Genomic DNA, 18,371 nt, shown 5'->3' on the forward strand with positions numbered 1-18,371 from the left:
TTATCTTTAACTAAGCTGATTTACACAAGCAAATCTCCATATGAAATACATCTATATGTCTTTTTTTCCCCCTCACTCATAATTACACACAGATTTGTACAAATCTCGCTCTGCGCTGCGTACGTCTGGAGGTGAAACAAACACCGCTGATTTTCCATCATGTATTCACTGCACAGCTCTGCACAGCCATGATGGATGACATGGGAATACCATCAAATGTTCTCCCTCTACGGGCCAACTGTCACGTATCACACATACACAATCACATCGTACACAGTCTTTCCCTGCTTTTTTTTTTTATGATAGTATCTCTGGATCTGTGCCCGGCTGCATGCTTTGGGACCGTTTTATGATCCCAACGTGCTGGAAGACGCCCATGAGACCTTGAGAGTTTATGGTTTCATGTATTTATATGTATGTGAAATTGCTCTTTATAGCGCTGGCATGCAATGCACATGTGAACACGTTATGCACACATACCTTTTCCACACCTGATTTCATTTGCTGAGAACTTTCTAGTTGAACCTTTCTGATTGGAAACACTGGAACCTTTTTAAAAACAACTCAGTGAGGCTATTCTTAGGCACGGGTGCTTTGAGGTAAATGCCAATGTCGTAGATGCTAACGTGCTGATATTTAGCAGGTATCATGTTCACCACGCTCGCCGTCTCAGTTTAGCCTTTCAGCCTGTTTATATTTGATGATTAACACTAAGCAAAGTACAGCTGAAGCTTATGGGAATGTGTTCAGTTTTGTAGGTATTTGGTCGTACCATTGGACAGCTAGAAATTTTGGCAGCCCAGATGGCAAAAAAGAAAATACTGGCATTGCACATTTCTGTGAACCAATAAATATGTACATTTACATATTTTATACATATCATATCGTATGTAGATGTAGTATATGAGTTGACTTTGTCACTGGGACTTGAATGGATCACTGAATGGTCATACCGGGTACAGGTCCAAGGACCCAAAGTGTGAAACTTCACTTGCCAAATTGTTATCTTAGCATTATAAGGTTTTGACATTTTTGTCAAAATTTAGTTATTCATATCTTATTCTGTGACAACTTATTGAAATTGTATGAGGTGTATTTTATTAAGTTCTATGCATTTTTTGACTTTTTTTAATGAAACAAAAATGTAGATATCATTACTGCTATATGGACTTTAGCACTTTTAAGCTTAATATCTCAAAACTGCTCAAAATGCAGCTAGAATCTAAAAGGGCCTGAGGTGGCAAAATATAAAATGTCAAATGTTCATGTACCAACTAGGAAAGACTTTAAAATTACCCCAAAGAGACACAAAATGACAAAAGTACTGTTTTAGACCAACAAACAACAATACTGTTGTACTTTAGCCAGTCATTGCTGTGTTTCCATCTACTTTTTAGGCTCCAAACATGGATGTTTTGTAGCAACCCTTCTGTGTTTTCCCTTTGACTTTTTAAGGCTGTAATATTTCGTGTTTTGTAGCGACCTGTGGCTGTTTTTCCAGCGGCTTTTAGTCCATACATATGGATGTTTTGTAGCAAACTGCTGTATTTCCTGTCGGCATAGTGTCACAAAAAAGTTTTATTCTTTCTTACCAAGACATCTCTGTGTTTCCTGCCCAGATAATAGAACCAAAAGCGATTCTTGTTTAAGGAGACATTGCTTCCAGACATGATTGTGTCAAACGTGGTATTTTAGGCCAAAACCTGATCTTTTCCTTGCCATACTTAAGTGGAGTTTTTGCCTAAATCCAACCACATTAACCACAGCTTTGTTGAAACACAATGTTTTAACATACTGTATAAGCTACATAATAACGTGCAGTGTAACATGTCTGTAGATTGTAGAAATGTTCAGTGCCAACAAATACGACCTGTAGGGATGCATTAACTTATAGAGAGGCTTCAGAACAAGGCAGTTGGGCCAGGAGGCGCACTGGCACCTCTCCTGCTCTGAACAGGTCAGAGCTGGACTTAAAACCGGCAACTCTACGGTTCCCGGGCCAAGTCCACACAGATTGAGCTCCTCCTGCCTCAAGAAGCATTGCAGATGTCAACTTTATCCCTTTGGACTTCTTTCTTTGAAACTGGAGCCGGGTGAAATAACTGTCTAGGGGGACAAAAAGTGGCTTTTAATTGATCAGTGTGCTGACAGATACAGCGGCGGGGGGAGGCTCAGAGCTTCTATTTCTGCCTCCTGGACCAGAAGCTGGTTCGATAGCCTGTCAGATGGCGTGTGAATGGAGCTTTGAGGCGGCGTTGAGAGCTGAGAGAGCACTCAGCACTGTACCCTTCAACACAAAGAGATAGCTCTTGTGCGGGGATGCCTGCGGTTGTTATTGTGCGGCTCAGGAAGGCAGGAGAGCCTCCCTGACCTTGAATTCAACTACTGGAGCTGATTTCTCGCACAAAGTAATGAAAACTGACTCACAGTGTTTCCATTCAGATGCAGACAACATGTACATTGTACTGTGGGTGAGAAATTACATCACAGGGTCTTTTTTGTTGTTGTTGTTGGGTTTGCTGGTCATAAATAACGAGGGTTGTTTGAGTGCATGTAATAAAATGCGGTGTATGTTTAATTTGTTTATCAAACAACACCACAGTGGGTCATCATGGCAGAGATGTTTCCCTTCCTGATGCCTGTAAAATATCTCTCAGGACCAACACTTGCGAACTCTAGAGAGAGGCCATCTAGTTAATAGAGAGCATCAGCGAGCGTTAAAGAAGTATTTCACTGTTGGAAAGATGGCCTTTTGAGACTAGGATGTCTATGCAGTAGAAAGATGCAAATACTTCTAAAATTGGTCCCACATGACTAGAGAAAAAGCACTCTTGCTAAAGAGGTAGCAACCCAGGAACAGCATGTTGTTGTTGTCTTCTTTTTTTTTTGCTTAGTTTTACCGTTTGATTAACGTTTTTGTCAGTCTAGTTTTTACTATGCAAGAAACATTATGGCGCCCACTTGTTCGCAAACTCTTGCTATTCCATTACTTCTTCTTTAAAACAGTTTTTTTTAGGTTTATGTGTACAAGGTAAAGCAATTCTTAGCAAAATGTCTTGATAAGTAAACAAATGACACCAAAAAACTGAATGGGCATAATGAGCATAAGGTGGGCGTGTGTTTTCATTCAAATATCTTGAGATCAGAGGTTAAGGGACCCCGTGAAATGGCCATGCAGGTTTTCCATCACTAAAATTTAACCTTTTTATCCTTCTTCTTGAGACGCCAGCATGACAGTATTATCACTTTAGCTTTAAAACTCAGCGCAGTACTGCCTCTTAAAGACAGGAGTGTCAGCCGGCGATTAACACAATAAAAAAAATGAGGCTGTTATGTACGGACCTTAATTGCATTGTGATTTATGTGTTAAAGTTGACAGCTCTGTTAATTATGTAACTGCACGTTAAATATTCATTAGTGGGGTGCTAGTTTGTATGATATCATGCGAGCTGTTGCATGCATTTTGTTGGATGTCATACGACCTGTTTTATGTGAAATATGTTGAATTCTGATATCAGCCCTTCCAAGTTTTATTGTTAGATTTGATTTCAGTCTGAGAGAGAGAGAGAGATAGAGGGAGAGGAGGGCATGGCTGTCTCTTGATCCACTTCTATATTCGTTGTGTCCGTGGTGGTGGACAATACAGAAATGCAGAGGTACAGCCCGAGTACCAGTGAAACTGCACCAGATGATGTATTTTGCATCAATTTGTGTCATCCGGCAGAGTTTGCTGGGGTTTGAGGTGGTTACATGGAGGGAAGTTTACCACAGTTCATCTACACATACTTCCCACATTGTTATGACACAAAACTGGTTAAAAATCATCAAAGTATCACTTTAAATCAACCAGTCATGTGGTTGCAGATTGTCCTGTTGTCTTAGCAGGGTGTGTGTGTGTGTGTATGTGTGTGTGTGTGTGTGTGTGTGTGTGTGTGTGTGTGTGTGTGTGTGTGTGTGTGTTTATATGTGTGAGTGTCTATGGGTGGTTGGGTGAGGGGAGGAGTCCTGGCGTTGCCGCGGCAACAGCCTTAGTTATGTAACATCATATGGTGCGGAGTAAACAAAGCATCCAGTGATGTCTTTTATCAGAGCTGTGGAGAAAACACAGAAACAGACACTCAAACCAGTGTACAGCAGTTAAAATGTAAACCTTTGTTGCATCAATGTTTGGAAAAAAAAAAAACAGCTTTTATGGATACAAATTACAGAGAGCGGTGGACATTACAGCCTCATAATTTGCATTTTATAAACAACATGATACTACTAATTGAAAATCCTGAAATATAGCTTGTTGGGTTGGCTGTTTGCTTCTGGATTCTGTTTTTTAAATCTGTCCGGTGTGATTCGTGTTTAAGGTAGAGCTTATCTCTGCAGGACAGCTTGGGTGTCAGAACCATTGTACTGTATTTATACTGTGTTTATGGCCAGTTTCTTGCAAATCTGCAGCAGTAGGAAGTGCAAAGAGCAGAAAAAATAAAGGGATGAAAGGACGCCACCCTATAAATACTTTAGCAACATCAATCTTTATCCAAACGCCTCGCTGTGTGCCAAGAGAAATAGGACACTCAGGCATTCCCTTATGAATACCGTCTTTCTTTGGAAGGTCGCGTTCAATAAATATCTATTTTAGATACGCAGGGAAACAAAGATAGACAAACAGCACCAGAACCCCCGTGAACATCAGTTAGCGAAGGACACAAACAGCAGTGCCTTCCCTGCACATAAGAGGCTATTGTTCAGGAGGACGGTTCGGCCGGGCAGCTGTGCTTATTTTCTGTAACCACTCCAGGATATTAATAGCCACGCTGCCGTTCACTAACACTGCTGTGGGGGCAGCTGAGGAAGTCCCCTTCTTTAATATGACTGTGATTATATTGCTGCGCTGACTAAAGTATAACTGACATGGTAGAGTTCAGGGGAATCCAAACTGAGCAGCTTCACAACCTTCTGTTGAGACTTTACGACGACACTCAGAGCCTCATTGTCTGTATATGTGTGAGGAAGTCAAGTCTTTTATACTTTATTCTCAACAATCGCAAAGTGTATGGCTTATGACACACTCATCCTGAGACCCTCAAATTCAGATAAGGAAATACTTGCCAAAATAACCTTTAACACAGTAAAAAAAAAAAAAGGAGGAAACCCCAGGGATAGAATCGGGTATGATGTTTGAATAAAGTGAAGAGAAGTAACAATAAACTGTGGAGTAACGGAATTACAACATAATTTTCATCTGTCAAACGTTGTTAAGAGTAGGGCTAAACCTATCACGTGAAGGCAGCATTACACCACATTTTGGGAATTTGGTAAAATATGTTCACTTTTTGTAGTTGTTTAAAATTCAAGGAGCAGTTTTTTTAAATGTTTGAAGGCTTAAGCAAATGGAAAGCCCGAAAACAAAACATTGAAGTTTTCAATTCTGGAATAAAAAAAAGGTGAGGATTCGGATCTTCATATCGGCCATGTACAGAAAAAGCCAAAGTTTAGTTATGTGGCATATAGGGATATCACTTTTGGTTAATATTACTTTCAAAACACCTGCACTCTTTAACGGGTAACTCACAGGTTAATTTAACAAAAACCTATGCATTTCAACCTAGAGGCTTCATCAGGGACTGTAAGTCGAAACATGTTATTGCAGGCTTTTTAGCGTTTGCAAAACAGTGTGATGTGGAAATGTTTGGTTTTGACTTTTTGACAAAAGAAATAAAAAGTCTAACCCCTCCCTCCTTTTTTTGGTCAATTTTGTCCTTGAATCCAAAGAGCTCCTGTTTTTGAAACCTCCATATGTAAAATAGCACTCCTCAATAAAACTTTTTATAACTCAAAGTTTACTTGGGTTCATATGTGACACAAACACTGGTCTCCTGGGGGAAAGTCCTGTGTTTGTTTGACCCTTCAACCACCACATCCTGCCTACTTATGTGGACGTTTACTGTTTATGCTACGTTTTTCTGTATCCTCATCAGCACATTGGTGAAGTGATCGCAGCCTTCATGATTTTGTACGTTATATACAAATTCTGGTGCAGTACTTACGCAGGTATACATACAAACAGTGTGTGAAAACAGGCTGAACAGTTCAATGTCTCTTTTATTCGAATTATTTTTCTATGGCTGCAAGTAATAAAACCAGCTTAAGATCAGCTAAAGCAGCAGTCGTCTTAGTTGACAAATTTGATGGCCATCAGCCAGCACTGAGGAGCCTGCCTCTGTTTACGTCTGTGTGAAATCAAAGAATAATTGTTTAAAAAATGACCACGAGCTCTGAGTGTTATATCTGCCACTGTTATTATTGTAAACTGCAAATGTGCTGTTGGAGAATGGAAAGCTTGATTATTTGTCCAAGAGGTGAATTATGAGGAGAGGAGCAGCACCTCTCCCTCTCCTCGCGGACTTCATTACTCCAAATCTACAAACGCTTCCAGAGCAAAAATGCATTTCTGCTGATCCTTAAATACACAAATGGATCTCGTCCAGCTCCACCCTCAAAAAACTCTGATTTGATCGGCACTCGCATTGACTTTGGCTAACGGAGTGTCAGCTGAGGGCTCAATTAATAAACAGTTATTCTACTCTTGGCATTGCATTAGCTCAAACCAAACAAGCTGTCCTCTCAGGGAAAATGTGGTTATGTAAAAAGGTTTTTACATCACACACACACACACACACACACACACACACGCACGCACACACACACACACACACACACACACACACACACACACACACACACACACTCCTTCTCCTCCTCCTCCTTGCCTTTTTCATCATGCACCGAAAAACCAAAAACATCTCAATTTTTATGTAGGCGTACAGACAGCAGAGAATGTGGGAAAAAAAAGTTCATTCTCAAAAAATAGAGAAGCCTCCGTTGCAACTTTAGCTGATTTTAATTGCCAGAAAGCCTTTTTATATTTAAGAGAAGCATTCAAATACAAAATAAATACCCCAACAGACAAAAAATGCTGCATTAATGTTCAGATAGCAACAACACATTCTTACTTGCAGAAAAAAGTTCCACTATTCAAATGTGCCATTTTAAGTTGTTGCAGTTGAAACAGGTGAGTCATAAAGCTCGCCTGAGCCAGGAGTCACACTCTGCAGTCTGCAGGAAGCCTGTGATATGAAGGTGGGCGGCTGTCACACACTTATTAATGGGGAGATTTGCCTCACTGCAGCAAACTTTCTTAGAGACAGTTTGTGCTGCAACTGCTGCTTGATGGGGAGAATCTGAAAATGTTAAAAACTGCAGTTTACTTCCGTAATCTTCTCCTCTCACACTAAAACATTAAATTCAATACTGTTTTAATTGATTAGCCCTTCATTTGTGTGCTAAATATATAGTGCGATGCTCATCTCATGCACCTTTTTTATCACTTCGCTTTGCTAACACATTTCTTTTCAAAGAACGTGGGTGAAAGATTTCAATTTATTTTTGCTTCATTTCTTTAAGAGCTAATTCTGACTATGTGGCCAAAAATAGCACAACCTTTTGCGTTAGTGATGTGTCATAACCGGACAAACTCACACTCACGGTGAGCATAGTTAGAGGATAAAAATACTATAACTTTCCTCCGTTTATATCTTCATGACATGAAGATATCAACAATTTACAGCAAAATACAGCAATCCCAATCAACGTATTTTAGCAGTTTCAAAGCAAATCATCTTGTTTTAAAGACATTTCATCACATAACATCAGTATTGGCCTCCAAACACTGGCTTCCTGTTAGTTTTAGAATTGCTTTTAAGATTTATCGCTTGTTTTTAAAGTTTTAAACGGTCTGGCGCTACCTTTGTCTTCATACTCCAGTTAGAGCACTCAGATCAACCGATCAGATGCTCATAGATGTTCCCAGAAGAGAGCACAAAAACAGTGAAGACCGAGTCTTTGCGGTGCACCTAAACACTGAAACCGCTTACCTGTACAAATTAAAACTTCTCCAAAAATAGAAACCTTTAAGTCGCCACTGAAAACATATCTTTTGTGTTGGCATTCGATTCTTTTGAGCCTGGAAACTTAAATTGATTTCATTTTCTGTTGTGTTGCGCTGAATTTTCTTTATTAGGTTTATTTTCCCTTCTGTTTGGATTGCTATTTGCTTCTGTATTTATCCGTTTTTGCATTTCATTACTGTTCAGCACTTTGGTCAACTGCGGTTATTTTTAAATGTGCTCTACAGATAAAGTTTGACTTGACTTAACCTTTCTTTGACTGAGTGGGCTGTGAGAACATGTTGCATTGTGAGGCGGCCTCGTTTCATGCTTTTATCACGTCTGTTGAAAGAAAGTTCAAACTGAACAACGTAAAAATTTTCCTCTTTGTGAGCTTTTAGACAGCAGCCTAAAAGACTTGCTAAGATAAAGCTACTGTGGAAAATATGAGTTAACGCAGGGGAAACGGGTTGAGTGTGAATTCACAAAGGTCATTTGATACTAACCCATTTGACTCTGTGTGTGCACTCACGTTGAGTTAGACGTTCAGATTTGTTAATTTTGTGTAGTTCTTGATCAAAATACAAAAAAATATTGACATATTTTACAAATGATTACTGGCTTCAGCCTAAGCACTGGAATCCTGTGAAATAATTGATATATTGGGGTTTTAAAGTGTCATTCAATTTAACCCGATTGAAAAAATAAACGTTGGCATTGTTTGTTTTTGCAAACGGATACATTATATTGGCGCATGATTATGTTGTGGATATGTTGTAAGTTTAACAACGCTGTGGTCATGATGTGGCACTAACCCCCTTGGTTATGGTCAGTAAAAAACAACATCTTTGCATGGCACATTCACAGCTGGAAAACTGCATTAGGTTGCTACATTACTACTTGTTCTGATGATGAAGAAGATGATAGGGTGACAGTAACAGTACATATTGTACACCCTCATGAGTGAGAGAAAAATTAAGTTTAATTTTAAAAAAGACATTAACATAGGATAGAATTAAGTTATAATAAAGTGTTTTTAAAAATGCAAAAAATGTATGTGCAATATATCTGAATTAAAATAAGAGGGGTGCAGTTCTTATTAGTGACACAAGTTGAAATTAATTAAAGTATTTTGATAATAAGCCTACCTGAGAGCCCAAATCCACTCGAGTTTACACATTTTTCTTAACCCTTTGGAACCTGAGCAAATTCGTTTGATTTATTTCAAAAACATGGATAGACGGCAGTGAACAACTGAACAACACATGGCCCAAAAAATAGCAAGAAATTAGTAGTTACAAGAAAGTTACCTGGAAATAGGCCAAAAAAGTGAATTTTAAAAATAAGCAAGAAAATGACCTGAAAAAAAGTTCGGAAAATTAGAAAATAGATTTTTTTTTTCTTTTGTGTGACATAATTGTAAATTATAATTATAATGATTAATAGAATAGTTTTCTGGATATTTCTACCTAGTTTTAGTAACTTTCTGATAATTCTCATCCTTTTTAAAACTAATTTTCAGGTCATTTTTTTCATCACCTTTAAGTAATTTCTTGCAAACTATGGGGCACCACTTGCCAAATTAGTCATTGTTTTTCCCCTTGTGTTTTTAAATGAAATCAAACCAATTTTTTTTAAAATAGCTTTTGAGAAGCGTCAAAACACAACACAAAAAACTGGAGCCGAACTAGGTTTTTAAGGGTTAACATAAGAAATAAGGCCAAGCTGATGAAATGTACAGTTCATGACTATTTAGGAAGGCAAATCCCATAAATAAACATTTTCGATTGGGCTGCTATTACATTGCAGTTATTTAAATGGTTGTTTGGCCCCAGTGGAGGCCACAGTTCATCCATTTTTAAGTCATCCCCCCGAGCACCGGCTGCAGACAGACCCAGTGTTATGAGCCTGCTGCGGGTTTGTGCATGGGAAAGCCCGGTCGGTAGTGGCGGAGGGGCACAACGTGACCTGACAACAAGGAACCTCCGGGAAAACCGTCAGTCCTAAAGTATGTGCAGAGGAGAGGGGGCGAGGCTCCGCGAGGGGGGCTCACGACAAACGACGCGACCTGCGGCTCCTTTTAGAAACGACGAGCAACAATAACAGTTTTTCTCCATTGCTAAGACCCACAAAAACATGTCACTGGGATCCACTTGATCTTCATCATCAATTTCTAAGCACACCAGAAGTCTTCACTTGCAAATATGTTTGCACTTTTTTTTTTTATTAGTTCCACACTTTTTTGCTGCTGTCTTCAAAACAGTTTATAAAGATCTCATAAAAAGAACTCTATTGGATTAACTGTGTTAAACAAAAGGAAAATATATGTTCACAGTTGATAGGAATTATTTGCGTAGTTATAAATCTCTAAATATCTGTGAGGAACTATAAAAAGCAAGGCAAGCACAAGATAATTATTCAGTGTTTCTGAGTTTGAAAACTATGAAAGTATAATCAGAAAAATGAACTTTAAGTTGCCTTAAGCAGAAAAATCTTAAAGCATACATGCACATCCAAAAACTTAAAAAATATTTTTAAAAAACCCACCTCAAAATTATTTTTAAAAAGGATGAAAAAATATTCTAAAACAAAACAACAGAAAAGACAGCTAACACTCCAAAATTAATCAAAAACAACAAAAAAAAAAACATCCTGAACCTAAAATATAAACAACACCCTACAAAATACTACAATGGCAATTAATCTTCTGTGGATCAACTGATAGAATAATCAACAATTGTTGCAGGTGTACTTGCATAAACTGTTTGGTAATTATAACAAAAGTAATTTGTTAAGTAACTTAAGCTGTCAGATAAAAGTAGTAGGATAAAAAGAACAATATTTCCCTCTGACATGTAGTGGAGTTAAAGTATAAAGTGACATGAAAAGAAAATACTCAAGTATATTACATCAAATTTCTTCATAAATAGGCTACAATACTTGAGTAAATGTACTTAATGACGGTCCACTACTGCACCGCGGGAAGAGGAGGAGATGAAGCTTGAGGAGCAGCTAACTGTAGTCTCTCGTGTGATTGGCTTTGCGGTGTTGTTGCGTCCGTCTGGAGTCCCCCGCTGCCCGGGGAGGACACCCCGTAGCTGGGAGGCGGAGACGGGACCCCCGCTGACGTCAGTGGGCCTGTCTGTTTCCTGCAATAGAAAGTGAGAGAGAAGGTGAAGGCAGAAAATACAGAGCTGTACCCCCCCTCCTTCTCCTTACATTAAAAGGTGTGTTACAACCCTGCACCTGTGAGTATTAATAAACCTAGTTTAGGTGCGTTTGATTTGTTTTCCTATGTGTTTTTGGGACCCGGAGCGGGTTTCTGTCAGTGTGATATAGGTCGCTGTCGGTGGCTGCAGCCGGAGAGAGTCGGACATGCGTGTATCGGCTGTGTGTGTCGTCCGGTTTTAGCCTGCTGTGAACTTTAAAGGCTCCGTTGGGGCTGTTTTTTTGGCGCAGTGTTGTTTTGGACTTCTGCAGGAGGCAACTTGATCTCCCCGGGTGCTTCTTTCTCTACGCGGCGCCTTTTGTTGCTCTTTTTTGTGCACTGTAGGTAAGCCACACGCTTTTCCCACCACCTGGAGTGTTCATGTGTTCACTGTCATGGCTAATGTTTGGAGAAATGTGCATGTGTGCGGCGGCGGAAGGTTTTTTTTGGCCGCGGCGGGATTTTGTTGGATACTGGTGGTTGGGGGGGAAGTGTCCCAGCCGAGCGCTGTTGCAGAGACAGTGAGGGGTTTTCCCTGGCTCCTCCCTCACTTACAGGGCGTTCACGTGTTGCAACAGGCACAAAATACGCTATTCCCACGCATTGTTTTTGCTGACTTCATTTCATGCAGTTAAATGATTTTTGCTGTGTTTGTCATGAGTGCAAATCATATTTTCTTGCAGGAGAAATCAGTGCAGCATCACTCTTTATTTACATTTTCCTCGCATTTAATCTTGTTATGATATCACACACTCTTAGACACCGTGCATACGTGCCCGTGCGTGCTCTCCCGCCGCCGCTTTTTTACATAATGCCTCCGATTTGATCCTCAGGTGTGAGCGGAAATCATCATCAGTCACCTGCAAGTGCATGCCAGCCTTATAGGACATAGCGTTACTGTGAATCACCGGTATGTTTTTTCTTCTTGTGTCAGTATCAGGGTGTTTCCTCAAATATCTGCACACACACGCGCGCGCACACAAACACACAGCCAAGCAGACAGGCGGGCAGACGGACTGACAGACCCGCCGGGGAACATGTCTCTTTCCTGCGCCTCATCACCGTCGATTCCGATCTGAAATTGTGCATCACAGGTGAGATGCTCTTCGTGTTGCTATTCTGTTTTTTTGCGACCTGCTGCTGCAGCCAACGTGCACACACGCGACCCTATATACCGAAATCCACCGGGAGATGATGTCATTGCTGTAGCGCCACATGTATCAAACTGTATGGAGCAAAATCATCCAGTTGTAGTAAGTGTTATGTAATGTTTGTGAAGGAGGGGAAACAAAGGCTGTTTCCTGGAGCTCTGCTGCTTTCTGCATTGCTCTGGCAGGAGGTGGAGGTGTTGTAGGGACATGGTGGAGCTGATGCAAGGGCAAGAAAGCTTAAAAATATGATTTAAATGAGATATTTATGCATGATGATGTGATTTGTTATGCCTATGCAGACGTGAGCTTGTCTTGTGTGCAAAACAGGGACAAGCTTTTGCAGCTCTGTGGGCTTGACATCTTAACATTTAACTCCAACACCCACCTCAGAATTTGCATGAAACCTACATACATGATCTGATCTTTTTATTGGGAACTTTTAAACCAGGGTAAAGTAGGTTGATTTCTTTCAAAAACATGAGAGGAAGGCAATGAGCAACAAAACAAGAAATGAAATGACCACAAAACTTGCAAGAAATTAGTTTTAAAAAGACAAGCCGCAACAAAAGAAGAAATGACCTGAGATAAGCGAGAAATTAGTTGTTTTTTTTTTAAGAAAATTATCTGAAGAAATAGTAAATAATAATAATAATAAAAACAGAAAAACCACGTGGAACAAGTGCTGAAAAATTATGATAGTTCTGTAACATAATTTTAAATATGCAATTATGATATGCTATAAATGTTTTTCCCCTAGCTATTGTCTCTTTCCCTAAACATTTTCTTTATTTTTTGTGATTTTTCATTTATTGACATGCATTGTGCAGCACATATTAATGAACAGGTCATTTTTGAAATGTGTGACAACAAAATAAAATGATTTTTTCCCTCTTGCTTTTTAAAATAATTCTCTAAATCTACTAATTTCTTGCAAATTGTGGAACATTTTTTACCAAGTACCCCCCAAATCAAACCAATTTGCTCAATGTTTAAATACTCGTTGAAGGTGCCTAAACACAGCACAAGAAAAGTGATGTTGCTCCAGGTGTCAAAGGGTTAAAGGGCATCGGGGCAGAAACAGCTCCCCTGTAAGAGGTGTGTTTTATGTTTCTGCAGTGATCTGACCTCAGCAGGGAGATTTTGGTGATAGTATCCTCTGTGTGGCCGCCCAGCTGCCCCGAGTGTTCATCACAGGCGCACACAGGACCTTATTGTTTGCATCATTCGTCATTCGGTGCTGACATTCGTCAAAGTGAAGAGTGGGCGCCCTGTATCAGCCACTGACATGTCAATCAGACGTTTTCCCATAAACAGCAGGCGATCCTCCACCTCTGTAGGCTTTTGTCTGACATCAGAGTGGCAGATAGCAGCTGCTGCAGAGGTTATATTGATACGGGGGGAACATAATATTCACACCTCCTCTATCTGACAGACAGTAGCCTGAGCTGCACTGCATTATTACCCAGCAGCTCAGAGAGGAGAGGCCTGAAATGAAAAGTCCAGTTGTGTTCGGGGCACCTGTTTGAGGAATAAACTAAATCAGTGACTCTGTCCTGGACTCCCAGACAGCTGCTGAGTGAGAGCACAGGACTCTACACACTGTAGAGCTCACGTATTGATCTGCACAGCTCATGCTTAGCTGATTCTAAATCTCTCTATATATATGTGTGTGTGTGTTTGTGTGTTTTCTGTAGATGTACCCAAACTGTAGCTCAGGAGTCAGCTCTTCTCCATCGTTAGAGTTTCTCCACGATGCACCTGTGAACTGAGGGCGGAAAGATGCCACGCACCAAGCAGAACAACCCGAAGAATTTAAAAGGTGAGTTCACGCTGCTGTTTTCTGTTTGCTGGTTGGCTTGCTGATTTGGATGTAAAGAGGAACTGATTAATAATGAGATCACTTTATGTTGTTGGTTTGAGATGTTTGGCTTAAAATAGTGTGATTATTTCCTTCCTGCATTTCCTGAAATATGATTACAGTAAGATTTGGGGACTGTTATAGATAGTTTTGTGGAGAGCAGGTGGTCTTCTGTGTCTGTTGTTGTGGTCGGTGATACTGCCTTAAAATGAAGCCATAATGTCACAGGATCTGTTCACGGCAAAATGATAAAATGCAAGAAATATTTCCTGGATTTTTGTTGAAGGAACTTTCCATTGGTATGGCAACGCTGGGCCCTGCCAGCGTTGTTTGTTTGCTTCTTTATAGAGCTCACGTGATAGTTAGTAGATGGATGGATGTTTACTGGACTTGCACTTGTTTGACCCCTTTCAAGTGTTATGAGCCACTCAAAGCACTTTAACACTACATGTACCGTCAGCCTCTGCGAACTGTTCTGGCTATTGACAGTCGTCTATGAAGATTTTCCTGAAGGCCTTGATGCAGGTAGAAGTTCGTTTGTTAGCAGAGGTCTGTAATGTCAAACCAGTGCGGTTCACAATGCTTTGTTTCCAGTGTGTCTCTCGTTCATATCGGTTGATGAAGGAGGACGATGAAACATCAGAGCCACGTATGTTGTTGCCACAGCTAACCTGGCCTTCATGTTTGAATTCATGTGTTTCTCTGCACTTTTACGTCTTCATTCTCACCCAAATTTGCTCTTGCGTACTGTCATTTGACACCAATGGATTTAACTTGAATCTGTTCCCATTAGTGCAGTTGTAATTTGGTAGGTACTCGTAGTACAGAATACAATACAGAACCCTGAATGGAGTCTGTGTAATTTAACTGACTTGTTTGGTGTTTTGTTTTTAATTCTGATTCATGTTCAGAAATCTTTGTCTGTCATGAAGGACATTTTTCTCAGAGTTGACTCAGCTTACTGTGCAAGACAAACTTAGACAATAAACATGCAGCACATGCTCCTAAAACTTCCCCGGAATAAATACCTAATACAATAATTTAGACAGAATACAAATGACAATATACTGCGTTCAAAGTGTTAAAGTAGATGCATGGATTACTACCTTTTATTTAAGATGTTTATTTTGATAGAATAGTAGTACCATATTCTGCTGTACTTTGAAAAAAGTCTTGAATGAACATAAAAATCTCAAAAATTGCAAATGTGGTGCTTGTGTTCGAGGCTCTCATCGCACTGCTCTGTGTGGATCATATCCAGCAACAAACATTTCTTTGGTGTGTGTAATTATGGCATAAATAGAACAACACGTAACAAAATTGTTAACTCATGATATAACAGTGTTTACACACATTACAACGTATGCGGTATTACCTTGAGAAATATAATGTTATACACGTCCACTTTTGTCTTATCTGCTTTTCTCTTGAGGTGTTTGATGTAGACGGAGGAATCCGGCTTTTACTTGTGTGTAAATGTGTATTAACATACAGCAGAGTCTGTAGCTGCAGTGTTTGTGTTTGATCTCCCTCAGTGGTGATTATATTGTGTTATATTGGATAATAAAAATGTGTCAAATGGAGCAGTATTTATTGAAACAGTATTTGGTATGAATAACAAGTGAGAAAACGGACACTTTTTGAGATGAGAATGATCCTTGTGCAGCAGAAAACTCTTTGAAATACAACAAAATGCAGTAAAAGTCCATGTTAAAGACACCAGTGCTGACAGGGCATACAGCATCTTCCCGTGCTTACACAGAGCACCAACTGGCTTGAAGGATTCTGTGTTATGTTGAGAATTGACAGATTTACGTGTCAACAGACGTTTGCAGTTCACAGATCTACGATTTTGCAGCGTTACATGCTGGGTGTGAAAATGTGCATCACTGCCATTCCCCAGCAGCAGATCCACACAGCAGATTTCCTCATGTCTGTGAGCAGCCAGCCAGAGTCCCTCTGTTTATTTATCATATAAACACTTCCTGCGCTTTTCTCTTCATTGAGATTACTTGGCCAAACAACATAAATAATTAAGTTTTAGAACAGTACATTACATCGCCCCAGCAGAGGACGATAGAAACGGCGGCCAAATGAAACTCGATTCTATTTTTAATGGTGACTGTTCCCTTGTTTCTCGTGGTGCAGACAATAGAGCTGCAGCTGCTGCAGTGCTTCGGGATTTTTGTACTTGAGGGTGAAAGATCTGGACATGAAAGAGGTATAATTGACAGTAATTTGATCAGAATGGAAGATCCTTGATTCAGGAGAGGTTTACAGACTTTTGAATTCGTCATTTGTAGTGTTATTAAAACGTGCTAAGACTCAAATTTAAAGCCCTGCTTCTCAGTGATAATAAACGGTGCATTACTAAGAGGTACACGGTTTATTCAGTGAGATAAATGCATGTCAAATCAATACTTAGAACTATTCTAATATGGAATACAATCAATAAATGGCTCCTATTAGTAAATCCAAACACTCAAAAGAGACATTAGACCCCTGGACAGAGACATGTAGAAGCCCACCACCCCTCCTTCATATGAGCAAGACATCGATATAAAGAGACACAAATCAAATATGTCATTTGTTTCTTCTCATTGTAATAGTTGTATGTCTTTTTGTGATAATTTTGTGTCTCTTTGTGGTCATTTTATGTATGTTTGTGGTCATTTGTTGTCTCTTTGTGATCATTTTGGGTCTCTTTTTTAGTTTTTATGTCTTTTTGTAGTTGTGTTGTGCCTGTCTGGAGTTGTTTTGCATCTTTGTATGGATGTTTTGTAATTGTTGACACTTATTTTGTGTCTCTTGTGGTCAATTTACATTTCTATTTGGTTTGTTTTGCATCTGTTTGTTGTTGCTGTAGTTTTGTGTCTAATTGTAGTCTTTATGTATTTCCCTACGTTATTTTGCACCTTTTTCTGTCTTTTTGTTGTTTGTATCTTGTCATCTTGTGTCTGCTTGCAGTTTTATTGTATTTCTTCATAGTTGTTTTGCATCACTTTGTGGTAATTTTCCATCTCTTTGTGGCCATTTTTATGTCTTTTTGTAGTCATTCTGTGGCCCTTTGTAGTTGTTTTGCCTTGTTTATTGTCATTTAGCATGTTGTTTTGCATCAGTCTTGATTTGTTTGTTCTTTTTAGCAGTTTTGTGTCAGGAGTTTTTTTGTAGCCCTGTGTAGCTGTTTTGCCTCATTTAGAGTTTTTTTATGTCTGGTCATTTTGCGTACCTTTATCATTGTTTTATATCGTTTTGTAGTCTTTTTACGGCTCTTGTAGTTTTTGAGCCTTGATTCGTGGTTATTTGGTGTCTCCTTCAGTCATTTTGCATCTTGTGATTGTTTCCTTATGATCGTCATCATTATGTGTCTCTTTGTTGTTGTTTGGCATCTTGTTTTGCGTGTCTTTGTATTTCTTTGTTACCACCTCTCTGGTCCTTTCTCGTCCTTATTTGTGATTCAAAAAATGCCGATGTGCATCTCACTCTGTCGTCTTATTAAGACTTTAATAAATATTTAAATTGTGTCAGTGATTAAATTCAAAGGCAGTCAAAGCAACAGTAGTATATAATTTAAATACAGTACGTGTCCTCGAGGTGTTGACTTAAACTTGATGTAACTCGTCGTCTCCAGTTCTGGAGAAATTACTCAACATGTTGTAGGGAGTACCCGGTTCACTTCCTCATCCTCTGATAACTTGTTGAGACATTTGTTTGGCTTCTTGTTTTGCCTTCTGACCCAGTTCGTCACCTCTCCTCCGGGCCTGCACTCAAAGTTTTTCCCTCATCAGACAGGAAATGATAATTGCATAGCATGCTATCACATGCTTAAACTCTGCTGCCCTGAAGCCCAAAGACTAGCTTTGAAAAAAATTGTGCTTGAAGCTAAATGAGCCTTAAACTCTGTTTGTTTGTTTCTTTTTTTGCTTTGTAACATAGTAGAAATGAATCTCAGCGGCACAGACGCAAACGTGGTATTTACTTCAGTTTTTGGCTGGATGACGGGAAGCCTCAGCTTTTCTCGGGCCCTTTCTGCCTCGGAGGCTTGGCAGCCGTCTGACTCTGGTATAAAAGAAACCACATTAACATTTTCCCTCGCGGTCGTTTGGAGTCTGTCTTGACACACTTTGTCCTGTCGGGGGACACAAAGAGTGAATTGTTTTATTGACACCGTCACGACCTGGCTGCACTGCTGACATCTGTCAGGTGAATTTAAGGTG

At 39.6% G+C, this 18,371-nt stretch overlaps 1 protein-coding gene across 5 annotated transcripts in view; it reads left to right on the plus strand.

The window, feature by feature from the left end:
* Positions 1-11,039: 11,039 nt before the first annotated feature.
* The window catches only part of hivep1 (HIVEP zinc finger 1), a 70,445-nt gene continuing 63,113 nt past the window's right edge, over positions 11,040-18,371 (plus strand). The window contains exons 1-2 of one of the 5 annotated variants that reach the window (XM_042506850.2): positions 11,040-11,164; positions 13,991-14,115. In XM_042506850.2, coding sequence (XP_042362784.2) covers positions 14,076-14,115 — 40 coding nt within the window. In that variant the 5' untranslated portion in view covers positions 11,040-11,164; positions 13,991-14,075. Of the gene's footprint in view, positions 11,186-11,240; positions 11,491-11,987; positions 12,240-13,990; positions 14,116-18,371 lie in introns of those variants that run through there. The other 4 variants (XM_042506852.2, XM_042506847.2, XM_042506849.2 and 1 more) reach the window with 4 other exon arrangements.

The sequence above is a fragment of the Plectropomus leopardus genome, chromosome 17, assembly GCF_026936395.1.
Source record: "Plectropomus leopardus strain MGB_pleo_1.0 chromosome 17, ASM2693639v1, whole genome shotgun sequence".
In the NCBI taxonomy this organism is placed as follows: Eukaryota; Metazoa; Chordata; class Actinopteri; order Perciformes; family Serranidae; genus Plectropomus; species Plectropomus leopardus.